The sequence below is a fragment of the Saimiri boliviensis genome, chromosome 9 (assembly GCF_048565385.1).
Source record: "Saimiri boliviensis isolate mSaiBol1 chromosome 9, mSaiBol1.pri, whole genome shotgun sequence".
Taxonomy (NCBI): Eukaryota; Metazoa; Chordata; class Mammalia; order Primates; family Cebidae; genus Saimiri; species Saimiri boliviensis.
In genome coordinates this window covers 78680501-78705331 of record NC_133457.1, presented here as the reverse complement: position 1 = coordinate 78705331, position 24831 = coordinate 78680501, and the positions used below count along the sequence as shown (strand labels likewise).

Below are 24831 nucleotides of genomic sequence, written 5' to 3'. Positions count from 1 at the left end.
ATAGGTATGTAGTGGTATATCATTGCAGTTTTAGTTTACATTTTCCTAATGACTGATGGTGCTGATAATCTTTTCGTATGCTACTTTGCCATCTGTATATCTTCTTCAGTGAAATCTCTGTGTCTTTGGTTTGTGGTCTAACTGGATTATTTGGATTTTTACTGTTTGAGAGTTCTTTATATATTCTAGATACTACTACTTTTTCAAATATGTGGTTTGTAAATATTTGCTCTCACTTGTAGTTTGTTAATTTTCTTTATAGGTTTATCCTGTTTCAGTTTGCTCAGCTTTTTGCTTCTGTACGTTTATATCTCTTGCCAGAATAGGAAAGTTTTCAGTCATTATTTCTTTTTTTTTTTTTTTTTTTTTGAGACGGAGTTTTGCTCTTGTTACCCAGGCTGGAGTGCAATGGCGCGATCTCGGCTCACCGCAACCTCCGCCTCCTGGGTTCAGGCAATTCTCCTGCCTCAGCCTCCTGAGTAGCTGGGATTACAGGCATGTGCCACCATGCCCAGCTAATTTTTTGTATTTTTAGTAGAGACGGGGTTTCACCATGTTGACCAGGATGGTCTCGATCTCTCGACCTCGTGATCCGCCCGCCTCGGCCTCCCAAAGTGCTGGGATTACAAGCTTGAGCCACCGCGCCCGGCCCCAGTCATTATTTCTTTGAATGCCTTTTCACCGAAAGAAGTGCTCTCTTTTCTTTCTTTCTTGACATCCGGTGACATGAATGTTAGGTATTTTGCCATATCTCAGGTACTACATTTCCATGTATTTTCTTTATTTTGTTCATTTGGGTAACTTCTGTTATTTTGTCTTCCAGTTTATTGATTGTTTTTTCTGTTCCTTTTCTGCATTGAACCTATGCACTGAGCTTTCTGTTGGCCACTGTGTTTTTCAGTTGTAAAATTTCCTTTTGATTCTTCAGGTCTTCCACTTCTTTCCAGGGACATTGTTTTTCTTTGCCGAGGCTTCCTATTTTTTCGTTTGTTCAAATGTGTTTGCTCATGAAATATTTTTATCATGGCTGTTTCTAACTATTGTTGTCAACTCAGTGTTAACATGGGTCAATTGTCTTTTTTTTTTTTTTTTTTTTTTTTTGAGGCAAAGTCTCGCTCTGTTGCCCAGGCTGGGAGTGCAGTGGTGCAATCTCAACTCACTGCAACCTCCACCTCCCGGGTTCAAACGATTTGCATGTCTCACCCTTCCAAGTAGCTTGGATTACAGGTGCTCACCACTACGCCCGGACTAATTTTTGTATTTTTGGTAGAGACGACGTTTCACCATGTTGGCCAGGCCGGTCTTGAACTTGTGACCTCAAGTGATCTGCCCGCCTCAGCCTTCCAAAGTGCTGGGATTACAGGCATGAGCCATCACGCCCGGCCTGTCAATTGTCTTTTTAAATTCAGTTGGAGGGCTTGATAACCACTTTGTATAAGTGATTTTTTGATTGAAAGTTGGACACTCGAGCATTTGTATGAGACCCCGGATCTTATTTAAAACTGCTACTTTTCACTGTTTTTTTCTTACACTACTCTGACAGTGAAGGTGGTTGCAAGGGTGAGTGGGGCAGTGGTAGGTTCCATTACTGCCAGTTGGAGAAGCCCAGATTTTCCACTGGCTTCTGTTGACACCCGGGGGCACCTAGTGATTTCTCATTACTGCTTAGTGGGAATGGGATTTCCAGCTCCCCCGTAGTCTCCAATGATGTCACTGTGGAGATGGCCTTGTTACAATTGGGTGATGGTGAAAGTCCTGACCCTCCACCAGGCCTCTGATACCACCCCAGTAGGCAGGGGTAGGACATGTATTTTTGCCAGGTTGGGCTGGAAGTCCACACTCCACAGATGGCCTCTACTGACACCACAAGGGTAGGGGAATTTTCTACTGGCCATTGGGGATGAACTTCCTGGCTCCATACTTAGCCTTCTCTGCCACCATCCCAGTGGGAGTGTTGGAGTGCCTTGTTACTGCCTTGTGAGGGTGGAAACTTTAGCTGCCCACCCAGCTTTTGCTGATTCAGGTGGGTCAGGGCCATAGTTTTTTCTTTCATTTTTGCCTGGAGTACAGTGGTTATTATCTAAGATTGTTTTGTCTTGCTAGGCTGCTTTAGTCCGTTGGCTAGAGAAAGTGGGTGCTTTTCGTTGTTTTGTTTTGTTTTGTTTGAGTCTCTGCTCAGTGACAATTTGCCAGCTTCCTCAATTCCAAATTCGGAGTATATAAGGCAAAAAGGAAGCCCAAGGAAGTCACTGCTGGGTTGTTCCTTGGGTCTCAAGTTCTTTCATTTGTCTTCTGTCTTCTCTTTAGCTTTCAAGCTCTTCTTATGTTTGGGTTATATAACATGCCCAAGGCTTTTAGTTGTACTTAGCGGGAGGAATAGAGAAAAGTCTATCTTCTACTCCTTTTTCCTTGAAATCCTCTGAAAACATTTTGATCATGCTTATATTTTTCTAATTATAACAGCATGGTTTCATTTTAGAAAATTTGAGTATGTTTAAAGAATTAAAGAAAATTTAGATTACCTAGAACGATTATCTAAAGAGTTAACTATTGCCGGCATTTTTCTGCATAATATAAAGTGTATTAATGTTTGTGTGTGCATATATATTTTTTAATTTCTTTACAAAATTGGAATCTTACTATAAATTGAGGTTTCTATTCCATTTTTTCCCATAACATTAATACAGTGATAAGCTTTTTCTGATATTTGAAACATCCATCCGTTCAGTGGAGATACTGGTTCACTCATTCTTGGGTACACCATTATCCAGCTCCTGTTGTAAGCAGAGCACTTAAGAGGAAGGGCGGGTGTGTGGGCCTCTGTGAGCTTACATTGTTGAGGAGCTAGACTCTGGGTAAGTCATCAGGATTGTGGAGAAGAGGGTGAAGTAGAAGGCCTTATGCTTAAAACTAGCAGATGCTGGCAGCCTGATCTCAGTGTATCAGGAAAGGGTTTTGTGAGGATATTGTGCTTTAGTTGAAAGAAGTCGTCAGTAAGGCAGAGGATGAGGTTGTGGGAGTACTCGCAGCAGAGGGGACACCACCTGTGAGTGTTCTGAGGGAAGGTACTTGACAGCTCATGAATTCTAAACAGCTTCTAAGATATCTGCCAACTAATCTTTATCATTACATTTCAGGAAACTGGAGCACCCATCCTAACTGATGACGTTAGCCTGCAGGTGTTCATGGACCATTTGAAGAAGCTGGCTGTCTCCAGTGCTTGTTAAGCTGAGGATGTAGCCAGGAAATTGAAGAGAACGGTGTCAGATCTTGTTCAAAATGTCTATAAAGGCTAATAACATTCCTGTTACTTTTCTAGCAGATTTTAACAAATAATCAAGGAAATTTTGTACGTAACTCTTTAGATTATAATTTATTTGTATTCCCTGTCTTTGTCTCTCTTCTTGCACTATGAAATTATAAGGTCATAAATGTTTTGGTACTTGTGGATGTTTATGTGCTTTTTGTATCCTAACTTTTGGAATCTAAATAAAATCAGAGGTAAATGTATTTTGGCAACTTGTTTAAGTAAGAATCTTAATGATCATACAGGAAATAAATCTAGATGCAGAAAACACTGGCTAAAATATTGCTAATGCAAATGTGACTTTCTGAGGTCTCTGTATGAGTGTGTATGTGCTTTAAGTGACTTCCTCAAGAAGTGTTTCCTGAACTTAATCCTCATAATTAAAGTAATATATATGTAGGATCAAAATGAAACAAATACCTTATACTGAAGAGCTTATAACAAATAAGAAGTTACCTCTCTTTTCTAAACTCAGACCTACTTTTTGAAGATAACTGCTTTTAACCTCTCCTTACAAGATTTTTGTTGTTGATGTATTTTTTAGCCCGTATCTCAATTCCCATTTTCAAAGAATCAAAATATTGAGACTTTTCTGTCTACCATCCAGTTATTATTTGTATATTATCAAGATTGGTAAAATTTATATTCTGGGTCAGGTACAGTGGCTCACACCTATAATCTCAGTGCTTTGAGAGGCCAAGGCAGGAGACTCATTTGAGGCTGGGAGTTTGAGACCAGCCTGGGCAACACAGTGAGACTGTCTCTACAAAAAATGTTGTAAGTTAGTGGGACATGGTGTGCGACTGTAGTCCTAGCTACTTGGGAGGCCAAGGCAGGAGGATCACTTGAGCCCAGGAGTACAACGTCACAGTGAGCTATGATCATGCCACCGTACTCCAGCCTGAGTAGGAGAGCAAGACCTTGTTTCAGAAAAAAAAAAAAAAAAAAAAAAAAAAAAAAATTCTATTCTGGCCTATTATATTTTTTGTCACTAAATTGACTGCGAAAGCTGAAAGCTCCTAAGAACCATTTACACAGTCATGATGATGTAAATATTGTTCAAGTCCAAGCAAGGTAGGATGACATTTTTCTCCAGGGTGCTAGTGTCCCAATCAGTCCCTATGCCACTTGTAGGAAAACATTCCAAAGGACAAAATCAGAGTACTTTCGGCATTTCATCATGCTGTATGTTGGCTTGCTCCCTATTTGGATTATGATCTCTTAGATTTGCTATGGTTTTCCCCAGAATTTCTAAGTTTTGTATGCTTTTTGAAAGAAGAAATATTTTGTTCTCTTTTTACTAAGCAATTCTAGCTTATTCTACTGAATGAGTCCATTCTTTTTTTCTTCTTTGGAGGCCACCGATGTCCCCTTTTAATGGGGACCAATCATTTTGACCTGCTACACAACTGTCATCCAGGAATTTCTTCTGTTGGGACTCTTGGGTTAGTTCCAGTCTTCCCTTTATTCCATAAGGCATTTTGCAATCTCAAATGACTTTTACTCAAAGGAGAAAAGTTGGGGAGAACTCACTGGATCTCAGCATGTCTACAAATCTGTTCTGTCTTCATACTTTATGACTTTGCCAGGTAATATGGTTTGGATATTTGTCCCCGCCAAGTCTGTCATTGAAATGTAATTCCCAGGATTGGAGATAGGGCCTGGTGGGAGGAGTTTGGGTCTTCCTGGTGGATCCTTCATGAACGGCTTGGTGCCATCCTCACAGAAATGAGGGAGTTCTTGTTCTGAGTTCAAACGAGGTATAGTTGTTTAAGAGTGTGGTGACTGGAGACTGGCTCATGCCTATAATCCCAGCACTTAGTGAGGCCGAGGTGGGTGGATCATCTGAGGTCTGGAGTTCGAGACCAGCCTGGCCAACATGGTGAAACCCTGTCTCTATCAAAAATACAAAAATTAGCCGGGTGTGGTAGCACACACCCGTAATCCCAGCTACTTGGGAAGCTGAGGCAGGGAGAATTGCTTGAACCCAGGAGGTGGAGGTTTCATTGAGATGGTGCCACTGCACTCCAGCCTGGGTGACAGAGTGAGACTCTGTCTCAAAAAAAAAAAAAGTAAATGATACATTAGAAGGCAATGAGTGCTATGTAGGAAAATGAAGCTGAAAGCTCCTATTAATTGGATGTCGGAGCAGCTGGATTGATTCCGATATTTTATCTTTTGAATTTGTATTTGAATACAGGTTACGGTGTTTCTTTTTGTCTCTGCCCTACATTCTAGCAGAGTTTCCTATCTTAAAATGTTGAATATTTGCTGGGTGCGGTGGCTCACGCCTGTAATCTCAGCACTTTGGGAGGCTGAGGCGAATGGATTACCTGAAGTCAGGAGTTCGAGACAAACCTGACCAAGATGGAGAAACCCCGTCTCTACTAAAAATACAAAAGATTTTGCTGCGCATGGTGGTGTATGCCTGTAATCCCAGGTTGTGGTGAGCCGAGATCACGCCATTGCACTCCAGCCTGGGCAACGAGCAAAACTTCATCTCAAAAAAAAAAAAAAAAAAAAAGTTGAACGCTTACATTTAAATTCCAAGAGCTTTTATTTTCTATGCATTTTCCAAGAATATGTTTAATTTGGGGTATAATTTTTAATACATCATATAAAAGAATACATAAAAGCTGTCTGTACAGATTAAGGCCAAAACTTTCTTCTTGGTCTTTTCTGTTTCAAATTAACAGAAGAAAATGTGTGATAGACCCAACTCACTCTGGGCTTCCCCTGAGCGACAGCGAGTTAAGGAGCTGAGAAAACAGCACAGCATGACACAGCCATGCAGGTCCCACCCTGGGGTACCAGTGACTTTTTTCACAGAATGTGGGGAATGGTGGGGTGATAGTGCTGTGTGGAAAACAACCATCTTGAGAAAGGGCCACTGAGTCACTGAGTCCTGTATGCCCAATGAGGACTATGAACTTTTATCTTTTTATTAATTGTTAATTTTTGTGGGTATTGAACTCCACATCTTGAAGGTAAGGTAAGCCACTGACTTATCTTAAGCAGGGGTTGAAACGGTAATTTAAGGTTTGAAACAGACGCCATAGGAGTGGCAGGAAAGATGAGAGGAGACTGTAATCCAGAAGAGAAATGAGGCCTAAACAGAGACAGGGTATTTAGAGAGACGTGACAAACAGGATGTCAGGTGAGATGGTTCCAAGTTTCTGGCTTGGGTGATTTCTTGATCACTCTCTGAATTAGGGAAGAGAAAGAGAAGGTTTGTTTCCTATTGGGAATGGCATTGATAAATTAAATTCTGGACATTTTTTTAGTTGCAGGACCTTGTGGGATACGCAGCTGAGGATGCATAGCAGGTTGGCAGTAACATGAATTTGCTTTCAGAGAATCTGGAGTAGATTTGAGAGTTATTAACATATAAAATAGGTATCATGAGTAAGGCTGATAAGAAGTAAGGATGAGAAGAGACATAAGCTTGAAATGATACCACTTTTTCTGATTTGTTTATAACTATTGAGCTATAGTTCACATATAATAAACTGCACCCATTTAAAGCATACAATTGGATGAGTCTTCACAGTTGCGTACCCCCACGAAACCGCCACCACCATCAACATACAGAACATTGCCATCACCTCTCAAGGTCTCCTCAGATCCCTTTTAGACCTTCCCTTTCTCCACACCCTCACAGCAGACAACTACTGATCGGCTTTCTCCCACTATAGATTAGTTTGCTTCTAGAATTTTGTGACTGTTTCTTTTTGTGTCTTGCTTGCTTTTACACTTAGCGTAATCTATTTTAAGATGGTGTGGTTATATGTATCATTACCTGTTTATTGCCAAGTGGTAACCCACGTTTTGTTTGGCCATTTACTCCATGGAAAATGGGGTGGCTTCCATTTTTTCCTATTAAGAATAAAACTCTATGAACATTCACCCACATGGCTGTGGGTGGACATAGGTTTTCATTTCTCATGGATAACTAGAAATGGAATGCCTGGGTTGTATGGTAGGCATATGTTCAACTTTTTAAAAACCAAATTTTGCAGCTGGGAGCGTTGGCTCACTCCTGTAATCCCACCACTTTGGGAGGCCAAAGCGGATGGATCATGAAGTCAGGAGTTCAAGACCAGCTTGGCCAAGATGGTGAAATCCTGTCTCTACTAAAATACAAAAATTAGCCAAGTGTAGCGGCAGGCGCCTGTAATCCCAGCTACTCGGGAGGCTAAGGCAGATAATTGCTTGAACCCGGGAGGCAGAGGTTGCAGTGAGCCGAGATCGCACCACTGCACTCCAGCCTGGACAACAGAGCGAGACTCTGTCTCAAAACAAAAACAAAAAAACCTAAGTTTTGCAAAGGGAATGTCACATTTTATGCTCCCATCACTAAGAGTTCCAATTGTTCCAAACAGCTCTTGGCATTCTCAATCTGATTTTGGCCATTCTAGCCGGTCTGTAATGATCTCTTTTTGTATTGTTTTAATGTGCATTTCTGTGATGCTAATGATGCTCCTGTGCTTTCGGTCGTTTGTATATCTTCCTTTGTTCTATTCAAATTTATTACCTGGTTTTTAGTTGGGTTGTATTTTTATAACTCAGTTGTAAGGCTTCCTCATATATTCTGGATCCAAGTCTTTTGTTATTTTATATATTATATAAAATATATGTTATTTTGAATATTTTATTCTGTGGCTTGGTTTTTTATTTTCTCAACTGTGACCTTCAAAGAGCAAAAATTTTATTTTTTTAAAAAAGCCCAATTAATCCTTTTTGCTTTATGTGTGTATATAAAAATTGAGATGGAGTCTCACTATGTTGGCCAGGCTGACCTGGAACTTCGGGGCTCAAGCGATCTTCCATCCTCTGCTTCCCAAAGTGCTAGAGTTATAGGCGTGAGCCACCCGGCTTGGAATGCTTTTTGTTTAAGAAATCTTTGCTTATTCCAAGATAGAAAGCATAGTCTCCTGTTTTTTTCTAGGCTTATATTAGTTTTAGTTTTTACATTTAAGTCAGTGATACATTCAGAGTTAGTATTTTTGTGGATACATTAGTATTTTTGTGGATATAGATTTCTGGGGCAGAACATCAGTTTTTTTTTTTGTTTTTGTTTTTTTTTTTTTTTTTTTTTTGAGACGGAGTTTCGCTCTTGTTACCCAGGCTGGAGTGCAATGGTGCGATCTCGGCTCACCGCAACCTCCGCCTCCTGGGTTCAAGCAATTCTCCTGCCTCAGCCTCCTGAGTAGCTGGGATTATAGGCACGTGCCACCATGCTCAGCTAATTTTTTGTATTTTTAGTAGAGACGGGGTTTCACCATGTTGACCAGGTTGGTCTCGATCTCTCGACCTTGTGATCCACCCACCTCGGCCTCCCAAAGTGCTGGGATTACAGGCTTGAGCCACCGCGCCCGGCCAGAACATCAGTTTTTAAAGGGTGGGCAAGGTAAAAAGAACCCTTAAGGATACGCAGGTGGGATCAGTGGTGGCAAATGTTTCTGAAACCAAGTTTGAGTATGACTGAAAAGTACTTAATGTCAATTTACCGAGCCCCCTCTGTGCCAAGCACATCACACTTGCTCTTAGTTGCTCAGTCTATTGAGGGTATCTTCTTGCTTTAAAGAAACATGAATAAGTCAAAAGCTGGAGGTAGACGGTTGAAGACGTTTTGTGTATGAGACATGGGCATGTTTGTATGAAGGATAAACGTCAATAATGAAAACGGGGGAGGACTTAAGGTGTCAATCTCTTAGGACTGAAGGGAAAGGCCCCTGAGGCAGGAAAAAAACAGGACCCAGAGCCTAGTGGAGGGATTAGCTTTGGACTGGAGGTATGTAAAGTTCACCCAGATTTCCGGAAAGGAAAACGGGGGAAAAGATGAGTCGTGGGGACAGACAAGCGGTATCCTCGCAAATCTGAAAACCGGAAGAGGACCTGGAAGTAGGCTTTTCAGACACCGCCTGGAACCCAGGAAGACATCACAATTTTGCAAGTGAGAAGCTTCTCTTCAGAGAAGTTGTCATGTAGTCCTCGTCACGTGGTAAGAAGTGTCGCCCGCCCACAACTCTGCATCCGAAAGTCCGAACACCGGAGCGACTTTCCGGACCAAACGCCGCAAGATGCCTCGGGGCAGGGCAGGAAGCGGGCGCGGAACACTGACGACGGCAGTGACGGCAGCGACGCCCTCGCCGGAAGTCCCGCCTCCATCGTGGGCCTGCGACAATTGAGATCCTGCGAGAACTGAGCCCCTCGCCGGCGTCCCCATGCGTGGGAACCCGTACACGGCCTGGTACCGGCGAATGTCGGTCGTCTACGGGCTTGGCACCTGGTCTCTGTTGGGCTCACTGATTTACGTATGCCAGAGAATGACGAAGTCGTCAGGTAGGACTCCCTGGCGGGGCCTGCCGCGGGACACACCGCCTTCGGTGGAGAGTTTTCCGGGGTCATGGAAACGACCTCCCTGTCTCTTAAACCCTTGGTTTATTCTGCAAAACTAACTGAAACGGGTGCTTACAGCCGTTTGTTAGAATGGAATCTGCAAAGAACTAGACTCCGGGAACTATTAATACCTTGTAAACGGTGTTACCTAAATCTTCATTATTTATGGGATAGGGCCATCCCCGTTCTCAAAATTGGAGGAATCTGTGTAAACTGGAAGATGGAATTTTGGAGACTCTGGCCGGTGATTTTTAGAGTGATGCTTCTGTTCTACTGTCCCTCATCGTATATGGCGAGCAGTTTCAGGACTTTTAGCAGCCAAGGCGTATTAAAATCTTCCCAGTTACTAGGCGCAAAAGGAGGAAAGTCTCAGCGTTCAAAAATATGCTGGAAATCTGTAGAGGCGTTAAGTTGATTAGTGTGGTTGCTAGGGGCTGAGGAGTGGGTAAGAAGGGAAATGACTGCCAAAGGTGTGGATTCCTTTTGTGGATGAAAATATTTTTAAATCGATTGTGGCGCTGGTTGCACAAATTTGAATAAACTAAAAACATTAAGTTGTATATTTTAAGTGGGTTAATCGTATGGCATGTTAAGTATATCAGTAAAGCTGTTGTGTGAAAACTGTGCTGAAGATTGCATTTGGTGATGAAGCTATCAGTGGCCTGAAAGTACATGTGTCCAGCATTAAGCATTTAAAAACATTCTGGCTGGGTGCAGTGCCTCGCGCCTGTAATCCCATCACTTTGGGAGACTGTGGTGGGACATAGCTTGAACCCAGGCATTCAGGACCAGCCTGGGCAACATAGGGAGACCCCCATCTCTCCAAAAAAAATTTATATATATGTATATATGTATATATATATAATATTTTATATTTACTTTATATGTAATATATGGTAAAAATATTTACTTCATGTGTATAAAGTAAAAATATTTTAATGTCCATAATGTTTATGTTTTTTTTTCTTTCATTTGTTCTTTTTTTTTTTTTTTTTTTTTTTTTTTGAGACAGGGTCTCACCCTGTTGCCCAGGCTTGAGTACAGTGGCATGATCTCGGCTCATTGCAACTCTCGCCTATGGGCTCAAGCGATTCTTCTGCCTCACCTTCCCAAGTAGCTGGGATTACAGGCGTGCACTACTACCGCCCAGCTAATTTTTTTTTTTTTTTTGAGATGGAGTCTAGCTCTGTTGCCCGGGCTGGAGTGCAGTGACACCATCTCAGCTCACTGCAACCTCCAGGCTTAAGCAGTCCTCCTGCCTCAGCCTCCCAAGTAGCTGGGATTACAGGCGCACACCATCACACCTGGCTACTTTTTGTATTTTTAGTAGAGATGGGGTTTCACCATGTTGGCCAGGCTGGTCTCAAACTCCTCACCTCAGGTGGTCCACCTGCCTTGGCCCCCCCTAAATGCTGGGATTACAGGCGTGAGCCACCATGCCTGCCTGCTGTCTTTCTTTTCCCCTCTTCCCCTTCCCCTTCCCCTTTCCCTTTCCTTTCTTATTGGGGTTGAGGGGACTGGATTTAATTCTTACCTTAGTTAATTTCTAAGACTTTAATGACTGCTAAGTTAATAATTCAGGTGTTCATTATTTTTTCTCTTAAAGGTGGTGAAGAAGACCAAAAGCATGGCTCAACAAGTAAAATGCTCAGTGAACCATCTGAAGCCCCAAAAGGATTTTATATGGAAACAATTGTCACATATAAAGAAAATTTTGTTCCAGTTGCAGAAAAGATCTGCAGCTATTGGAAATCATGGACTAGTGACCGTGGAACAAAACCATGATTGGCTGTTGAATTCTGAAAATCAGGACTTAGTTTAACATTTAAATTTGATAGATGTCTTGAATTCCATTTTGTGTTTGTGAAAAATGCATGTATTTAAAGTTTTTGTAAAACATAATCACTGATAATATGCACTAAATGTTTTCTTGGAGGAAACTATTTGCATTTTGTCCCTCTATATTTACTTGAGTGAAAGATTGATAGGAAATTTCACATAGAGCTTCCATAAGCTTGATTTCCTGAAACTGGTTAATGTAGCTTTATATTTCTTTCACGTTGCTATTAGGCACAGCTTTAGTGGTCACTTTAAGGTTAGTTTCAGCAAATCTCCATATTCCGTTTGGGATTCACAGTAGCCCTTTGGGTACTATTGCGTACTGCGTAAGCATGTTATGAATTAGATTCTAACTCCTGAATTAAATGGACTGGACCTGTTCTTTAGGACCAGTGCACATACCCCTCATTCCTTCAGCAGATACGGATTACCCGCCAACTGTGGCCAGTGGTATTGTAATGCTAGGAATGCAGTCAGGACGACATGATTGATGCTGAACCAGTTTCCTCAGTGGTCTGTTGGTTGCCGGCAACAAACACAAGTGAGCGTAAATCAAAAGGGGGTATCTATGAAAAATGTGTATTCGTAGTTTGGAGTTAAAGCAGAGAGTATGTTGAGGTCTTCAAGGGCCTGACACTAGGACTGGAATGCAGGCAGCCACTTGCCGAGCCTGCCTGGGCCCTTGGCCTTGCTTTTCTTATTGCACACCAGCTGCTTTTCCCACCTTTCTGAAGTAATAGAACTATCCCAAGAAGGTACTACCTCCCATGTGCAGTGCCAAAGCCTGACCAGACTTCAACCCAGTGGTTGGCGTCTACCCTTGCAAGACCCTCAGTTCAGTTTTTATCAGATCCCTGCCTATGGATTATAGAGTACTGCCTCAGTTATGAATAAAGTGGCATTTGTTTCTCATTTGGATAGTGTTTTCTTGTTCATAGCTATCAGGACCCTGTGAGTAGAGATGTGTGATAGGACAGGAATCGGGCATTTCTGGTTTCCTCTACTCTGACCTTCAAACTCTCACTTTGATTTCTCATTGGCATCATTTCCACCATATGGGTGGCCTGAGCAGTGCTGAGGTGCAGTCAGCCTTAGTGACAAGGATTCCAAAATCACAAGTAACAGTTCCAGATGCTGGCAGGAGACACTCAACTTGCCAAGGGATATCAAGTCAAGCATGGATTTGTGTCAGCTGGCTGTGTATTCCAATGGACCATCTTGCTGGGCATCAAACTGGTGAGAGAGAAGCAGTGTGTGACAGGGAAGGTGAGAAGCAAGTGAAGCAGAAGTTCGGGAGAGATGGGAAGAGTAGCATGAATCTCTTGGAAGACATTTCCTAACATTAGAGACTTCCAGAAAAAGGGCAATGGCTGAGGGGCTGTGGCAATCGGCACACTCTCACTCGGTGAGAGCTGTTAATAGAACTCGCGTAGGATAAACAGCTCTCACCTGGCAGTCAGTGTACCCAGGATCCATACACTTGTGGGGCTCCAGGGGACAGTCAGGTTAGCTTTCCCTGGGAATTGGTTGGGTTTATTCTTAAATCTAATTTATTCTCTTATTTCAGCCCAGAGCTCTCCTGAACTCATGTCCATCTAGCATTGTTACTTAGATGACTAGCTACCTCAGCTTGGTCCATAATTTAAATTACCATCACCCACAAGCCTGCTCTTCTTTCCATTCTCTTTCTCAGAGAGTATTCAGTTCCTCAAATCATTCTAGACTTGTCCCTCTTCTTGTTCATTCTCACTCCTCCAGCCACCAGGTCCCATCATTTCTACTGCAAATATTCCATTCCATTCCCACCTCCCCATTCCCTTTACCACTACCTTACTTAAGTCCTCCATTCTCTTGGCTTATGTAGCCTCCACCTCCTATTCTTTCTTTGTCTCTACTTGGAGTCCCCTCCAATTGGTTTCTACAATATTAGCCAGCATGACTTTTTTGAAATTAATTTTTTCTAAACAAGCTTTTACTAACATCTTTAATTTATCAGTCATATATGAGATTTATTAATCAGGATTTGATTCTTCTTTCCAACACCTTTCCAACCGTCTTCCCAGTAAAACGATTGCATATTCTAGATGAATCAATAATTAGTATTTACCCTGTTTTAACTATGCAAATATAGTTTGTTGACAAGCTAAGTAAGCTTTAATTGTTTCTCATATAACTTTTACTTCTGGAGTTACCTGCATTCTTTTTTTAAATTTGCTTTGTTTCCTTGATGTTTCTCTTTACATCTCTGTACGTTCTTTACATACTCTCTAACCTCACAATATAATTTTCTACACAAACCTTTCCGATTTCTCTTTTTTCTCTTTAAATCTTTATTTTTATTTTTTATTTTTTTATTTTTTTTGAGGCGGAGTTTCGTTCTTGTTACCCAGGCTGGAGTGCAGTGGCGCAATCTCGGCTCACCGCAACCTCCGCCTCCCGGGTTCAGACAATTCTCCTGCCTCAGTCCCCTGAGAAGCTAGGATTACAGGCACGTGCCACCATGCCCAGCTAATTTTTTGTATTTTTAGTAGAGACAGGGTTTCACCATGTTGACCAGGATGGTCTCGATCTCTTGACCTCGTGATCCACCCGCCTCGGCCTCCCAAAGTGCTGGGATTACAGGCTTGAGCCACCGAGCCCGGCCTTTTATTTTTATTTTTTTAAGGCTAGTCAAGTGAAGCAGTGGGAGTGGAGAAGGAACAAAGAAATCTGTAACTGGTTGTGATTAATTTCTGCACTCACACCAGCCTTTCTCTTTAAATCTTGAAGCTCTTTGTCTTCTTGCTACCAGCTAGACTGATCACTCTAGCTCTCCTTCGCACACTTTTTTCTTTGCTATTTTCTTTGCCATCCTATAATGGATATCTGTGTTCTCGATCCCGTGTTCCCACAATTCTGAGAAAGGGTATATAATTTTTTGGCGATTTTTCGTGTCTGAACATGTCTTTTTTTTTTTTTTTGAGAGGGAGTTTCGCTCTGTCATCGAGGCTGGAGTGCAGTGGCGCAATCTTGGCTCACTGCAACGGCCACATCCCAAGTTCAAGTGATTCTCAAATCTGAGCCTCCCGAGTAGCTGGGATTACAGGCTTGCACCATCACATCGGGTAATTTTGTATTTTTAGTAGAAATGGGGTTTCACCATGTTGGCCAGGCTGGTCTCAAACTCCTGGCCTCAAGTGATCCTCCTGCCTCTGCCTCCCAAAGTGCTGGGATTACAGGCGTGAGCCACTGCACCTGGCCAGAATATGTCTTTATCATATTCTCATCCTCAATTACTAGTTGGCCTGGGTAGAGAACCCCAGGTTTGATCATTACTCTCTCTCAGAATTTTGAAAGCATCAGTCTCCTTTATTCTAGCAATTCCAGTATTTTAGGTGAGAAGTCCTAATCTTTGATTATTACTTGTTTTCTTCCCTCCAGAAAGTCTTAGGACCTCCTTTATCTCTAGGGTTCTGAAATTTTACAATGATGCACCTAATGTGGCTTGAAAACTTTTTTATTAGGCTGATCACTCAGCGGGCTCTTAGTTTATGGAAACTCTAGTTTGGTTCTGGGGAATATTCTTAGTTTTTAGGAATTCTGTTTGCTTTTTAAGTTTTTTTCTCTGTGTCTGGAATTCCTAATAGACATTCCAGACTACTTTTTATTATTTTATAATTTTTCTCAACTACTGTTGATCTCTTTTTTATTTTATTCTACTTTTCAGCGAGAGTCATTCATTTACTTATACTTTTGTGGAGGAGGCAAAATTTTACCTATACTTTTTAGGGTTTCTGGCTGGGCCTGAGAATTAAATTGATATAAAACAGATTAGCCAAAGTAAAGTATACAGATTATTACATGCACGTGGCAGCCCCCATAGAAAAATGGAGACCAAAAGAAATGGCAAAATCTAACTGCTTACATACTGAGTTGAATGAAGAGAGGCAATTATGGAAAAGTTACTGAAACCAGAGGAGGATAACAGTTATTTAAACAAGGTCTGTTTGTACAGAATTATTTCGACCTTAACTCTCCATCTCTGATGACGAGAATGGTTCTTTTTTTTTTTTTTTTTAAAGATGGGGTTTCACCAAGATGGCCAGGCTGGTCTTGAACTCCTGACCTCAGGTGATCAACCCACCTTGGCCTCCCAAAGTGCTAGGATTACTGGTGTGAGCCGCTGCACCTGGCCGACAAGAATGGTTCTTTCCTCCTGGTACAGGGAGGGCATCTTCCACATGGGGGTTTTATCTCTTATTTTCTTTTTTTTTTTTTTTTTTTTGAGATGGAGTCTCAGTCTATTACCCAGGCTGGAGTGTAGTGGTGTGATCTCAGCTCGCTGCAACCTCCGCCTCCTGAGTTCAAGCAATTCTCCTGTCTCAGCGTCCTGAGTAGCCCAGCTAATTCTTGTATTTTTAGTAGAGATAGGTTTTCACTATGTTGGCCAGGCTGGTCTCAAACTCCTGACCTCCGGTGATCCACCTGCCTTGGCCTCCCAAGGCGCTGGGATTATAGGTGTGAGCCACCGCACCCAGCCTATCTCTTGCTTTCAAAAAGAAAAGAGGAGGTCAGAGTACCCTTTCTGTACCTGCTATTTTTCAAGTGTCTTTAGCTCAAGTAAAATCCATGCCAAAGTGGCTCACGCCTGTAATCCCAGCCCTTTGGGAGGCCAAGATGGGTGGATCACTTGAGGTCAGGAGTTCAAGACCAGCCTGGCCAACATGGTAAAATCCCCTGTCTACTAAAAATACAAAAATTAGCTGGGCAGTCTGGGCATCAGAGTGAGACTCCATCTCAAAAAAAAAAAAAAAAAGGAAAAGAAAAAGAAAAAAGAAGAAAATTCATTGCTGGGGGAAAAGAATGTGCTCCTTTCGACCCCGCAGGAAGAGGACTTTGGAATCCTGTGCCCATTTTCCCTCGGACTTTGCCCTGTGCACCTCTTTTCTTTGCTGATTTTGTTTCATATCCTTTTGCTGTTATAAACCACAGACATGACGGTAACTATGTGCTGAACCCTGCGAGTCCTCCCAGCAAATCGCCGAACCTGGGAGTAGTCTTGGGGACCCTGGATGTGCTACCCAGGCAAAGACCACCCCACTATGGAAGGATGAATAGTATAAGTCCCACTCTATATCTGTGAAGTACAGAGGCTGAGGACTGTCAAGAATACCTTTCAAAAGTTAAAAACATGAGTCTAATACAAGAATGAGCAAATGACAAATATTTATTCAACTCGTGAATGAGAAAACCAGCAGCCTGGCAAAGCTGATCAAAGAAGAAGAGAGGACCAGGGGTTATGTAGGCACTGGAAAGTAAGATTAAATTAGAATAAGATTTCTGGTTAGTGTTCTAGTGGGGATACAGCCCTAAACTTTGGGTAATTATTTTATTTTATTTTTAGACGGTGTCTCGCTATCTCCCAGGCTGGAGTGCAATGGCGTGATCTCGGCTTACCCAGTGACTTTATGTATTTGCTATGTAATGGAGTGGTGGTAGATGATTTGGGACACAGCAGCATCTTGTATCATCAAAGAAAAGTTTAATACACAAAGGGAGCTTTTAGTATTAAATATATTTTATTCTAGTGGCAAAGAAAAAAGCTATATCCAGATATTATTATTATTATTATTATTATTATTATTATTATTGAGACAGGATCTCTGTTGCCCAAGCTGGAGTGCAGTGGTGTGATCTTTTTTGGCTCACTGCAACCTCCACCTTCTGAGATTCAAGCGATTCTCCTGCCTCAGCCTCCCAAGTAGCTGGGATTACAGGTGCGCACCACCATGGCCGGCTGATATTTGTATTTTTTTTTTTTTTTTTTTTTTTGAGACAGAGTTTCGCTCTTGTTACCCAGGCTGAAGTGCAATGGCACGATCTCGGCTCACCGCAACCTCCGCCTCCTGGGTTCAGGCAATTCTCCTGCCTCGGCCTCCTGAGTAGCTGGGATTACAGGCACGCGCCGCCATGCCCAGCTAATTTTTTGTATTTTTAGTAGAGACGGGGTTTCACCATGTTGACCAGGATGGTCTCGATCTCTCGACCTCGTGATCCACCCGCCTCGGCCTCCCAAAGTGCTGGGATTACAGGCTTGAGCCACCGCGCCCGGCCGATATTTGTATTTTTAGTACAGACAGGGTTTCACCATGTTGGCTAGGCTGGTCTCAAATTCCTGACCTCAAGTGATCCATCTGCCTTGGCTCCCCAAAGTGCTGGGATTACAGGTGTGAGCCACCATGACCGGCTCAGATATTAGTATTAAACAGATGATGTCTCCCATAGTACGACTAATTCAGAAGCGGGAACATAAACTAGGCAGTTCATTTTTTTCACTCATTCTTCTTTCATTTATTCATTCACATATTCATGTCACATCTATAGAGTACCTTCAATAGTCATCACTCTATAGGAACAGGAAAATAATTATTAGATGCATAGTTCATAGGGGCTGTGTAAATAGATAGGTCAGATTTATATTAGGTCAATAATATTTTCTATTTAACATGATTTTGGCTAGGCGCAGTGGCTCACGCCTATAATCCCAGCACTTTGGGAAGCCAAGGCAGGCAGATAGCTTGAGCTCAGTAGTTCAAGGCCTTCCTGGACAAAATGGTGAGGCCCATCTCTACCAAAAATACAAAAAAAATTAGCTGGTCATGGTGGTGCACATCTGTTGTCTCAGCTGCTGGGGAGACTGAGGTAGGAGAATCTCTTAAGCCCAGGAGTCGGAGGCAGCAGTGAGCTGAAATCACGCCACTGAACTCCAGCCTGGGCGACAGAGTGAAATCCAGTCTCAAAACAAAATAAAATGATTAGAAAAAGTTACTTCATTAGTATGGCAAATACTTCCACAGGAGTATTTACCCAAGTCTGAGGCCTCATTGAATCATGGGCTCAGCTTCTTTCTCAGGGAGTAGAGCCCCGTTCCTAAGGGAGTCTGAGCAAGAGCGCTGAGTGCACCAGCGGGCACGCCCTTCCCTTCCTGATGCCCGTTTCCCCCAGGAGCCATCTCCGACCACTCAGATGAATGATGGACGGTAGAACAACAAAGTGGAAGGAATTCAGTTCTGTGGTCTGTGGAGTACCATCCTAGCCCAAAATTTTATGAATCAACTATGTAGTTTAAGCCATTGTTACCCAAGTCTTCGTTATAGTTTATGCTGCTATAAACACATGCCACCTCCTCATTAATTTATTTTTAAAAAGCGAAATGGGCTGGGTGCGGTGGCTCACACCTGTAATCCCAGCACTTTGGGAGGCCGAGCCGGGTGGATCATCTGAGGTCAGGAGTTTGAGACCAGCCTGGCCAACATGGTGGGACCCCCCACCGTCTCTACTAAAAATACAAAAATTATCCAGGTGTGATGGCGTGCACCTGTAATCCCAGCTACTCGGGAGGCTGAGGCAGGAGAATTGCTTGAACTCGGGAGGTGGAGGTTGCAGTGAGCCGAGATTGCACCACTGCACTCCAGCCTGGTGCTTGGTGAGAGAGCGAGACTCTGTCCCCCCCCACAAAAAAAGTGCACAAGGGTTCCAGTGAAATAACATGTTTCTTAAAAGTTTGAGCCATTTTGAGTTCCACGCAACCAAAAACATCCCAGCTGATCCAGACCTAAATGTTCATCAACAGGAAAAACTGTTCAGGGGAATAATAATACATCTATTAGCCCTTAGCATCTGTACATCTATTAATAGAGAAATACTGTAAATTCATGATACACTGTTAAGCCAAAAAATGGGCTTCTCGCATTTATTCATTTGACAATATTACCTGAGCCCCAGGTACTGTATTCGATGCTGAGGATTCAATAGTAAGCGTTGAGAGACACAGGTAGAAGAATATGGCTTACTAGGAAAATGGACTAATTGAAAGTTGCCAGAAAATTATGAAAGAAAACCCACAGGACAGGCCGGGCGCGGTGGCTCAAGCCTGTAATCCCAGCACTTTGGGAGGCCGAGGCGAGTGGATCACGAGGTCGAGAGATCGAGACCATCCTGGTCAACATGGTGAAACCCCGTCTCTACTAAAAATACAAAAAATTAGCTGGGCGTGGTGGCGCATGCCTGTAATCCCAGCTACTCAGGAGGCTGAGGCAGGAGAATTGCCTGAACCCGGGAGGCGGAGGTTGCAGTGAGCCGAGATCGCGCCATTGCACTCCAGCCTGGGTAACAAGAGCGAAAACTCCATCTAAAAAAAAAGAAAAGAAAAGAAAAGAAAACCCACAGGACAAACATGAGAAAAACAGGGAGCAGGGACACCTACTTTTCTTGGTGTGGACAGAGAAGGTCTGTCCGAGGAGGGGGCACTGAAGCTGAAAACCTAAAGGCAGGAAAGCATGTTGTACAAAGAGTGGATGGAGGTAGGAGGAACCTACCTGTTCCAGGTAGAGGAAGAGCAGATGCTGAAGTCCTGAGATCACGACCAAGGGGCAGCTGAGGAATTTAAAGGTGGTCAGAGTCTGGATTGTTTGGACTTTATGTTCTAAGAGCACCACTTTCATCTGTGCGTGGAGACTGGATTGGAGAAGAACAAAAGGTGAAGTAGGGAGACCAGTGAGGAAGGTGCGGTAGAAATCCAAGTGGGAAGGAATGGTGGGCTCTGGAGCAGGATGGTGCAGGAGGGGTGGAGAGAAGAGGGCACTTTGGATAGGTTTTGGAAAGGGAGAAGATTTGCCAATGGACGAGATACTCAGGGAGAGGGAAAGAGAGCAATCACAGGTCACTTCTGGCTCCAGTAAACGACTGGAGCCACATTTAAATGGGCATTGGCCGGATGTCGTGGCTCACGTCTGTAATCCCAGCATTTTAGGGTGCCGCAGCAGGTGGATGACTTGAGGTCAGGAGTTCGAGAACAGCCTGGCCAACAGAGTGAAATCCCATCTCTACTAAAAATACAAAAATTAGCCAGGCGTGGTGGTGGTGCCTGCAATCCCAGCTACTCAGAAGGCGGAGGCAGGAGAATCGCTGGAGCCTGGGAGGCAGAGGTTTCAGTGAGCCAGAACGAGACACTGCACCCCAGCCTGGGCGACAGAGTGAGATGCTGTCTCAAAAAAAAAAAAAAAAAAATCCAAAAGAGGTGACTTATATGGTGGAGTATAGAGGGCTTGGGGGTTCATTGAACACCAGCTGATGAATTGCAGTGCAACTCTGGCACGAATCACCTGGCATTAGAACAGATCCTGCAAGTTTAAGAGTACAGTTTCCAAAAAGGTTGCCCTTATTTCAGGTGCCAACCACACTTGGGTGTCCCTATGCCACTTGCACTTCAGACCAACTGGCTACACAGTCAAGAGTATCCATGACCCACTCAAGGCTGATAATGCACCAGAATTACTCACGGAACTGAGGAAAGCGCTGTAATTATAATTTATAGTCTTATTATAAATAATACAAATTAGGACCAGCCAATTGAGGAGATACTTTAGGTAAGGTCTGCGAGTACCAAACACAGAGCTTCTGTGCTTTCTCCTTGTGGAATCAGGGCTGTCGCCCTCCCAGCACATCAACATGTTCAGCAACCAGGATGCTCCATGGAGCTTCAGTGTCCAGAGTTTTTCCTGGGATTTCATCACGTAAGCATGACTGATTGAATCATAGGCCACAGGTTGAACTAAATCTCTGTCTCCTACCCCTCCCACAGGTTGAGCTGGCTCAGAGCTCCAGTCAGGATTGGTCTTTCCAGTGACCAGCTCCCAGTCTGAATTGTCTTGTTAGTAACTCAGGAATAATCAAGGAGCTCATGAATAACAAAGATACTCCTGTCTCAAGAAATTCCAAGAATTTTCAAAGCTCCATGCCAGAAACCCAGAATTAACAAAGACCAGACGAAGACTTTATTGTACAACAGGGGTGAGCATTTTGAATTCCTTTAAGTATATTAACTTTGTTTTTCTTTTTTGAGAAAGTTTCACTCTGTCACCCAGGCTGGAGTGCAGTGGGAGAGATCTCTACTCACTACAACCTCCGCCTCTGGGGTTCAGGCAATAGTGTCCAAATAGCCGGGATTATGGGCGCCTGCCACTATACCCGGCAAATTTTTGTATTTTTAGTAGAGACGGGTTTTACCATGTTGGCCAGGCTGGTCTCGAACTCCTGACCTCAAGTGATCCACCTGCTTTGGTCTCCCAAAGTGCTGGAATTACAGGCATGAACCACCACCACTGGCCCAATTTTGCCTTTTTTTATTCCTATTCCTTCAGGAGTGCACAATGGAGTTTTTCTGGAGCTCCATGGCATATAATGACTCCATTGCTTTGATATTAATATGTAGGGGGATTTATTATTGCTATATTAAATGCATTAATAAATCCATGTTATTTCTCTTAGTTAAAAACAGTAAACATTTTTAGATATAATCCACCTAAACAAAAGCTATTTGTTGTGCTCAATAATTTTTAAGAATGTAAAGGGATTCTGTGATCAAAATATTGAGACCTGCTGATTTAATTCTTCAAAAACTCAAATTTTACCAATTGTTCCAATAACAAACTTTTCCTTTTCCTTATTTATTTATTTTTGAGATGGAGTTTCATTCCTGTTGCCCAGGCTGGAGTGCAATGGCACTTTTCCTTTTCCTTCTTTCTTTCTTTATTTATTTTGAGATGGAGTTTCATTCCTGTCGCCCAGGCTGGAGGGCAATGGCACGATCTTGGCTCACTGCAACCTCCGCCTCCTCAGTTCAAGCCATTCTCCTGCCTCAACCTCCTGAGTAGCTGGGATTAGAGCCATGCATCACCATGCCTGGCTAATTTTGTATTTTTAGTAGAGACAGGGTTTCTCCATGTTGGTAAGGCTGATCTCTAACTCCCGACCTCGGGTGATCCACCCGCCCCAGTCCTGAAGTGCTGGGATTCCAGGCGTGAGCCACCCTGCCCGGCCTCCTTTTCCTTATCTTTCTGGCCAGGATACCACCCAGGTTAAGTTAGTTTTCTTGTCTTTTTTTTTTTTTTTTTTTTACAGAGTCTTGCTCTGTCACCCAGGCTGGAGTGCAATAGTACAATATCTGCTTACTGCAACCTTCACCTCCAGGGTTCAAGTGATACTCCTGCTTCAGCTTCCTGAGTAGTCCTGACACATGAGCCACCACACCCAGCTAATTTTTGTATTTTTGGTAGAGATGGATTTCACCATGTTGGCCAGGCTGGTCTTGAACTCCTGACTTCAAGTGATCTGCCCACCTTGGCCTCCCAAAGTGCTGGGATTCCAGATAACTTTCCTGTCATTTAAGTCCTCATTAATTCTCAGAATCCTACCTAGTTATTTTGTAGAATGTTCCTCAATTTATATTTGTCTTATGTTTCATCATGATTGGATTCAGGTTATACATTACTTGGCAGAAATGCCACACGATTGACATTGTATCTTTCCCAGTGCAGTATCAGGAGGCACATGATGTCTCGTTACTGGTTATGTTAACTTTGACAACTTTATTAAGGCAATTTAGTATTCAGGATATAACAAGCAAGCATACTGTTTGTAGTCTTTTCTGGACAAGTAAGGGTTCCTTCTCCATTTCAATGCTTTTTCTACACCCACCAGTGCTATTAGTCACCTTCAAGGGGAAGACTGCTGAGATGGAATTATTTTTAGCAATGATAATAATTTGTTGGGGTAATAGTGGTGCAGCCCTTTGCCGCCATCTAAGCATTTTAACATGGTTTGGTTCATTTAAATCTAACAAACCAGTGAGGGGGGTCAATTATTAGTATTTATATTAAATTGAGGAATTAGAATTCTAGAATCACATAACTATTTATTATCATGACATGGCTAAGTCGAATTAATAGATAGTTAAATGGTTATTTTAGGCATCAGATCCTTTTGTATGTGGTATCTGAGAAGCCACTGAGGCAGGAGACAAGGGAAGAATTTGGGAGGATCTGCGTGCAGAGGAGTGGGAAAGAAGAAAGAGGAATACAATTAGAAATAGGATTCAGGCTGAATTCAAAGCCTTAGTGATGACGGGTTCTTAGGTTCGGGTATGCGGCAGAAAAAAACCAACTCGGAGACTACCCTCAGGGCAGACCGGATTCTTTGCAGTGGGTAGGGGCTGGGCCCGGGATGGAGGGATCCAGGGGCTCTGGCGGGACCCAGCTGTGGGTGGGGCAGGGCAGAGTATGGGGGCGGGGATTTTTCAATGACGGGCGGGGTTACGGTTGGGCAGCAGGTGGGCGTGGCATGCACAGGCGGAGCCAATCTGTGAGTGGGTGGGCTTATCGCCAGGCCGCGGGTGGGCGTGGCCGACGTGGGGTGGGCCGCAGCCGACCAAGTCGGACCCGGCCGTCGGGGGCGCTTCCGGGTGTCACCTCCAGAGGGCGCCGGCCGCGGAGCCGCCCTCAGAGTCGCGAGGCCGGACGCAGCGCGGCGCCGACCCACTCGCCCCAGCCGCCGCCATGAAGGCCGTGGTGCAGCGCGTCACCCGGGCCAGCGTCACAGGTCAGTCGGGCGGGGCCGGGCCCGGGAGGAGCCGCCCCTGACCCCCGCGACCGGCTGTCCTGCGTGGGGGTCCCCCTGCGCCATCCTCGGGGCCGCTGCGGCCCCTCCGCGAGCCTGGTTCCCGTCGCGAGCTCGGTCCCCGCAGCCACGAGTCCCCGGGGCCGGCTCCTGGGCAGCGCGGCGGGCGGAGAGCTCCTTGCACGTGCCCGGCCGGCCCCTGCGCGCCCCTGGCTTAGGGCTCTCGGCAGCGGATGCGGGGCGAGCGCGCCTCATTCTCAGCACCTTTGTCCTGGGAGCATCCCCTTAGCCCGCTCTTCAGGGAGTGTAGATGAACCACTCGTAGAGCATTTCCGGAGCAGGCACTCCTCCCTTTTCACTGCTGTATTTTAAAGGTTCCATTTTTGCTCATTTTTACGTATTCCAATTTTTATGGGGCTTGACTGGATGAAATGTACAGATGCGAAGAGTTGCTCCTTGGGCTGAGCTCTGACAGTTGCGTGCACGCACGTGACCGGAGCCCAGGCTGAATGGGGGCTGCCCCGCCAGGACACCCCTCGCCCTGGCTCCCTGAACCCTGTGCCAAGGGATCGGGATCTAAAGAATTGAGGATGGAACATTTATCTTTTTCACTCATTTCTTGTGGACCAACCCACCCGACCACTAGTCATCGCTTGAGAACTCTAGTCTCGGTTGAGCATCAGAGGTCCAGATGATTAGTGTAGATAATGTAGTCGTTTTAAGAAAACCACGGTACAAAAGATATTTTAAAAAAAACATGGAAATGACAAGCTTTGTCTTTAGTCTTTTCTGTCTTTATTGGCAGAATTATAGTGTTTCAGTTAAAATAATTTCAGATATCCTGTCCT

The 24831-nt window shown here is 43.8% G+C and overlaps 3 protein-coding genes across 5 annotated transcripts in view; all 3 read left to right on the top strand.

Annotated features, from left to right (window-relative positions):
* SEC23B (SEC23 homolog B, COPII coat complex component) overlaps positions 1–7961 on the top strand; it is a 47229-nt gene extending 39268 nt beyond the window's left edge. For both annotated transcript variants that reach the window (XM_003933163.4, XM_074406196.1), the window contains one exon: positions 3138–7961. In XM_003933163.4, coding sequence (XP_003933212.2) covers positions 3138–3227 — 90 coding nt within the window. In that variant the 3' untranslated portion in view covers positions 3228–7961. The remainder of the gene's footprint in view (positions 1–3137) is intronic.
* Positions 7962–9448: 1487 nt separating this feature from the next.
* On the top strand, positions 9449–12460 carry SMIM26 (small integral membrane protein 26). Its single transcript, XM_039479571.2, has 2 exons — positions 9449–9652; positions 11316–12460. Exons 1-2 carry the CDS (start codon positions 9535–9537, stop codon positions 11492–11494), a joined length of 297 nt encoding a protein of 98 aa, XP_039335505.1. The 5' UTR covers positions 9449–9534; the 3' UTR covers positions 11495–12460.
* An 11295-nt stretch (positions 12461–23755) lies between these two features.
* DTD1 (D-aminoacyl-tRNA deacylase 1) overlaps positions 23756–24831 on the top strand; it is a 155496-nt gene continuing 154420 nt past the window's right edge. Inside the window, exon 1 of one of the 2 annotated variants that reach the window (XM_074406194.1) lies at positions 23756–23965. In XM_074406194.1, the coding sequence (XP_074262295.1) occupies positions 23923–23965 (43 nt within the window). In that variant the 5' untranslated portion in view covers positions 23756–23922. The remainder of the gene's footprint in view (positions 23966–24831) is intronic. The other variant, XM_039479668.2, reaches the window with a different exon arrangement.

Coding starts and splice junctions, on each gene's coding strand:
- SMIM26 (XM_039479571.2), top strand. CDS start 9,535: ATGCGTGGGAACCCGTACACGGCCTGGTACCGGCGAATGTCGGTCGTC. Junction 9,653..11,315: donor GAGAATGACGAAGTCGTCAG/GTAGGACTCCCT, acceptor TTTCTCTTAAAG/GTGGTGAAGAAGACCAAAAG.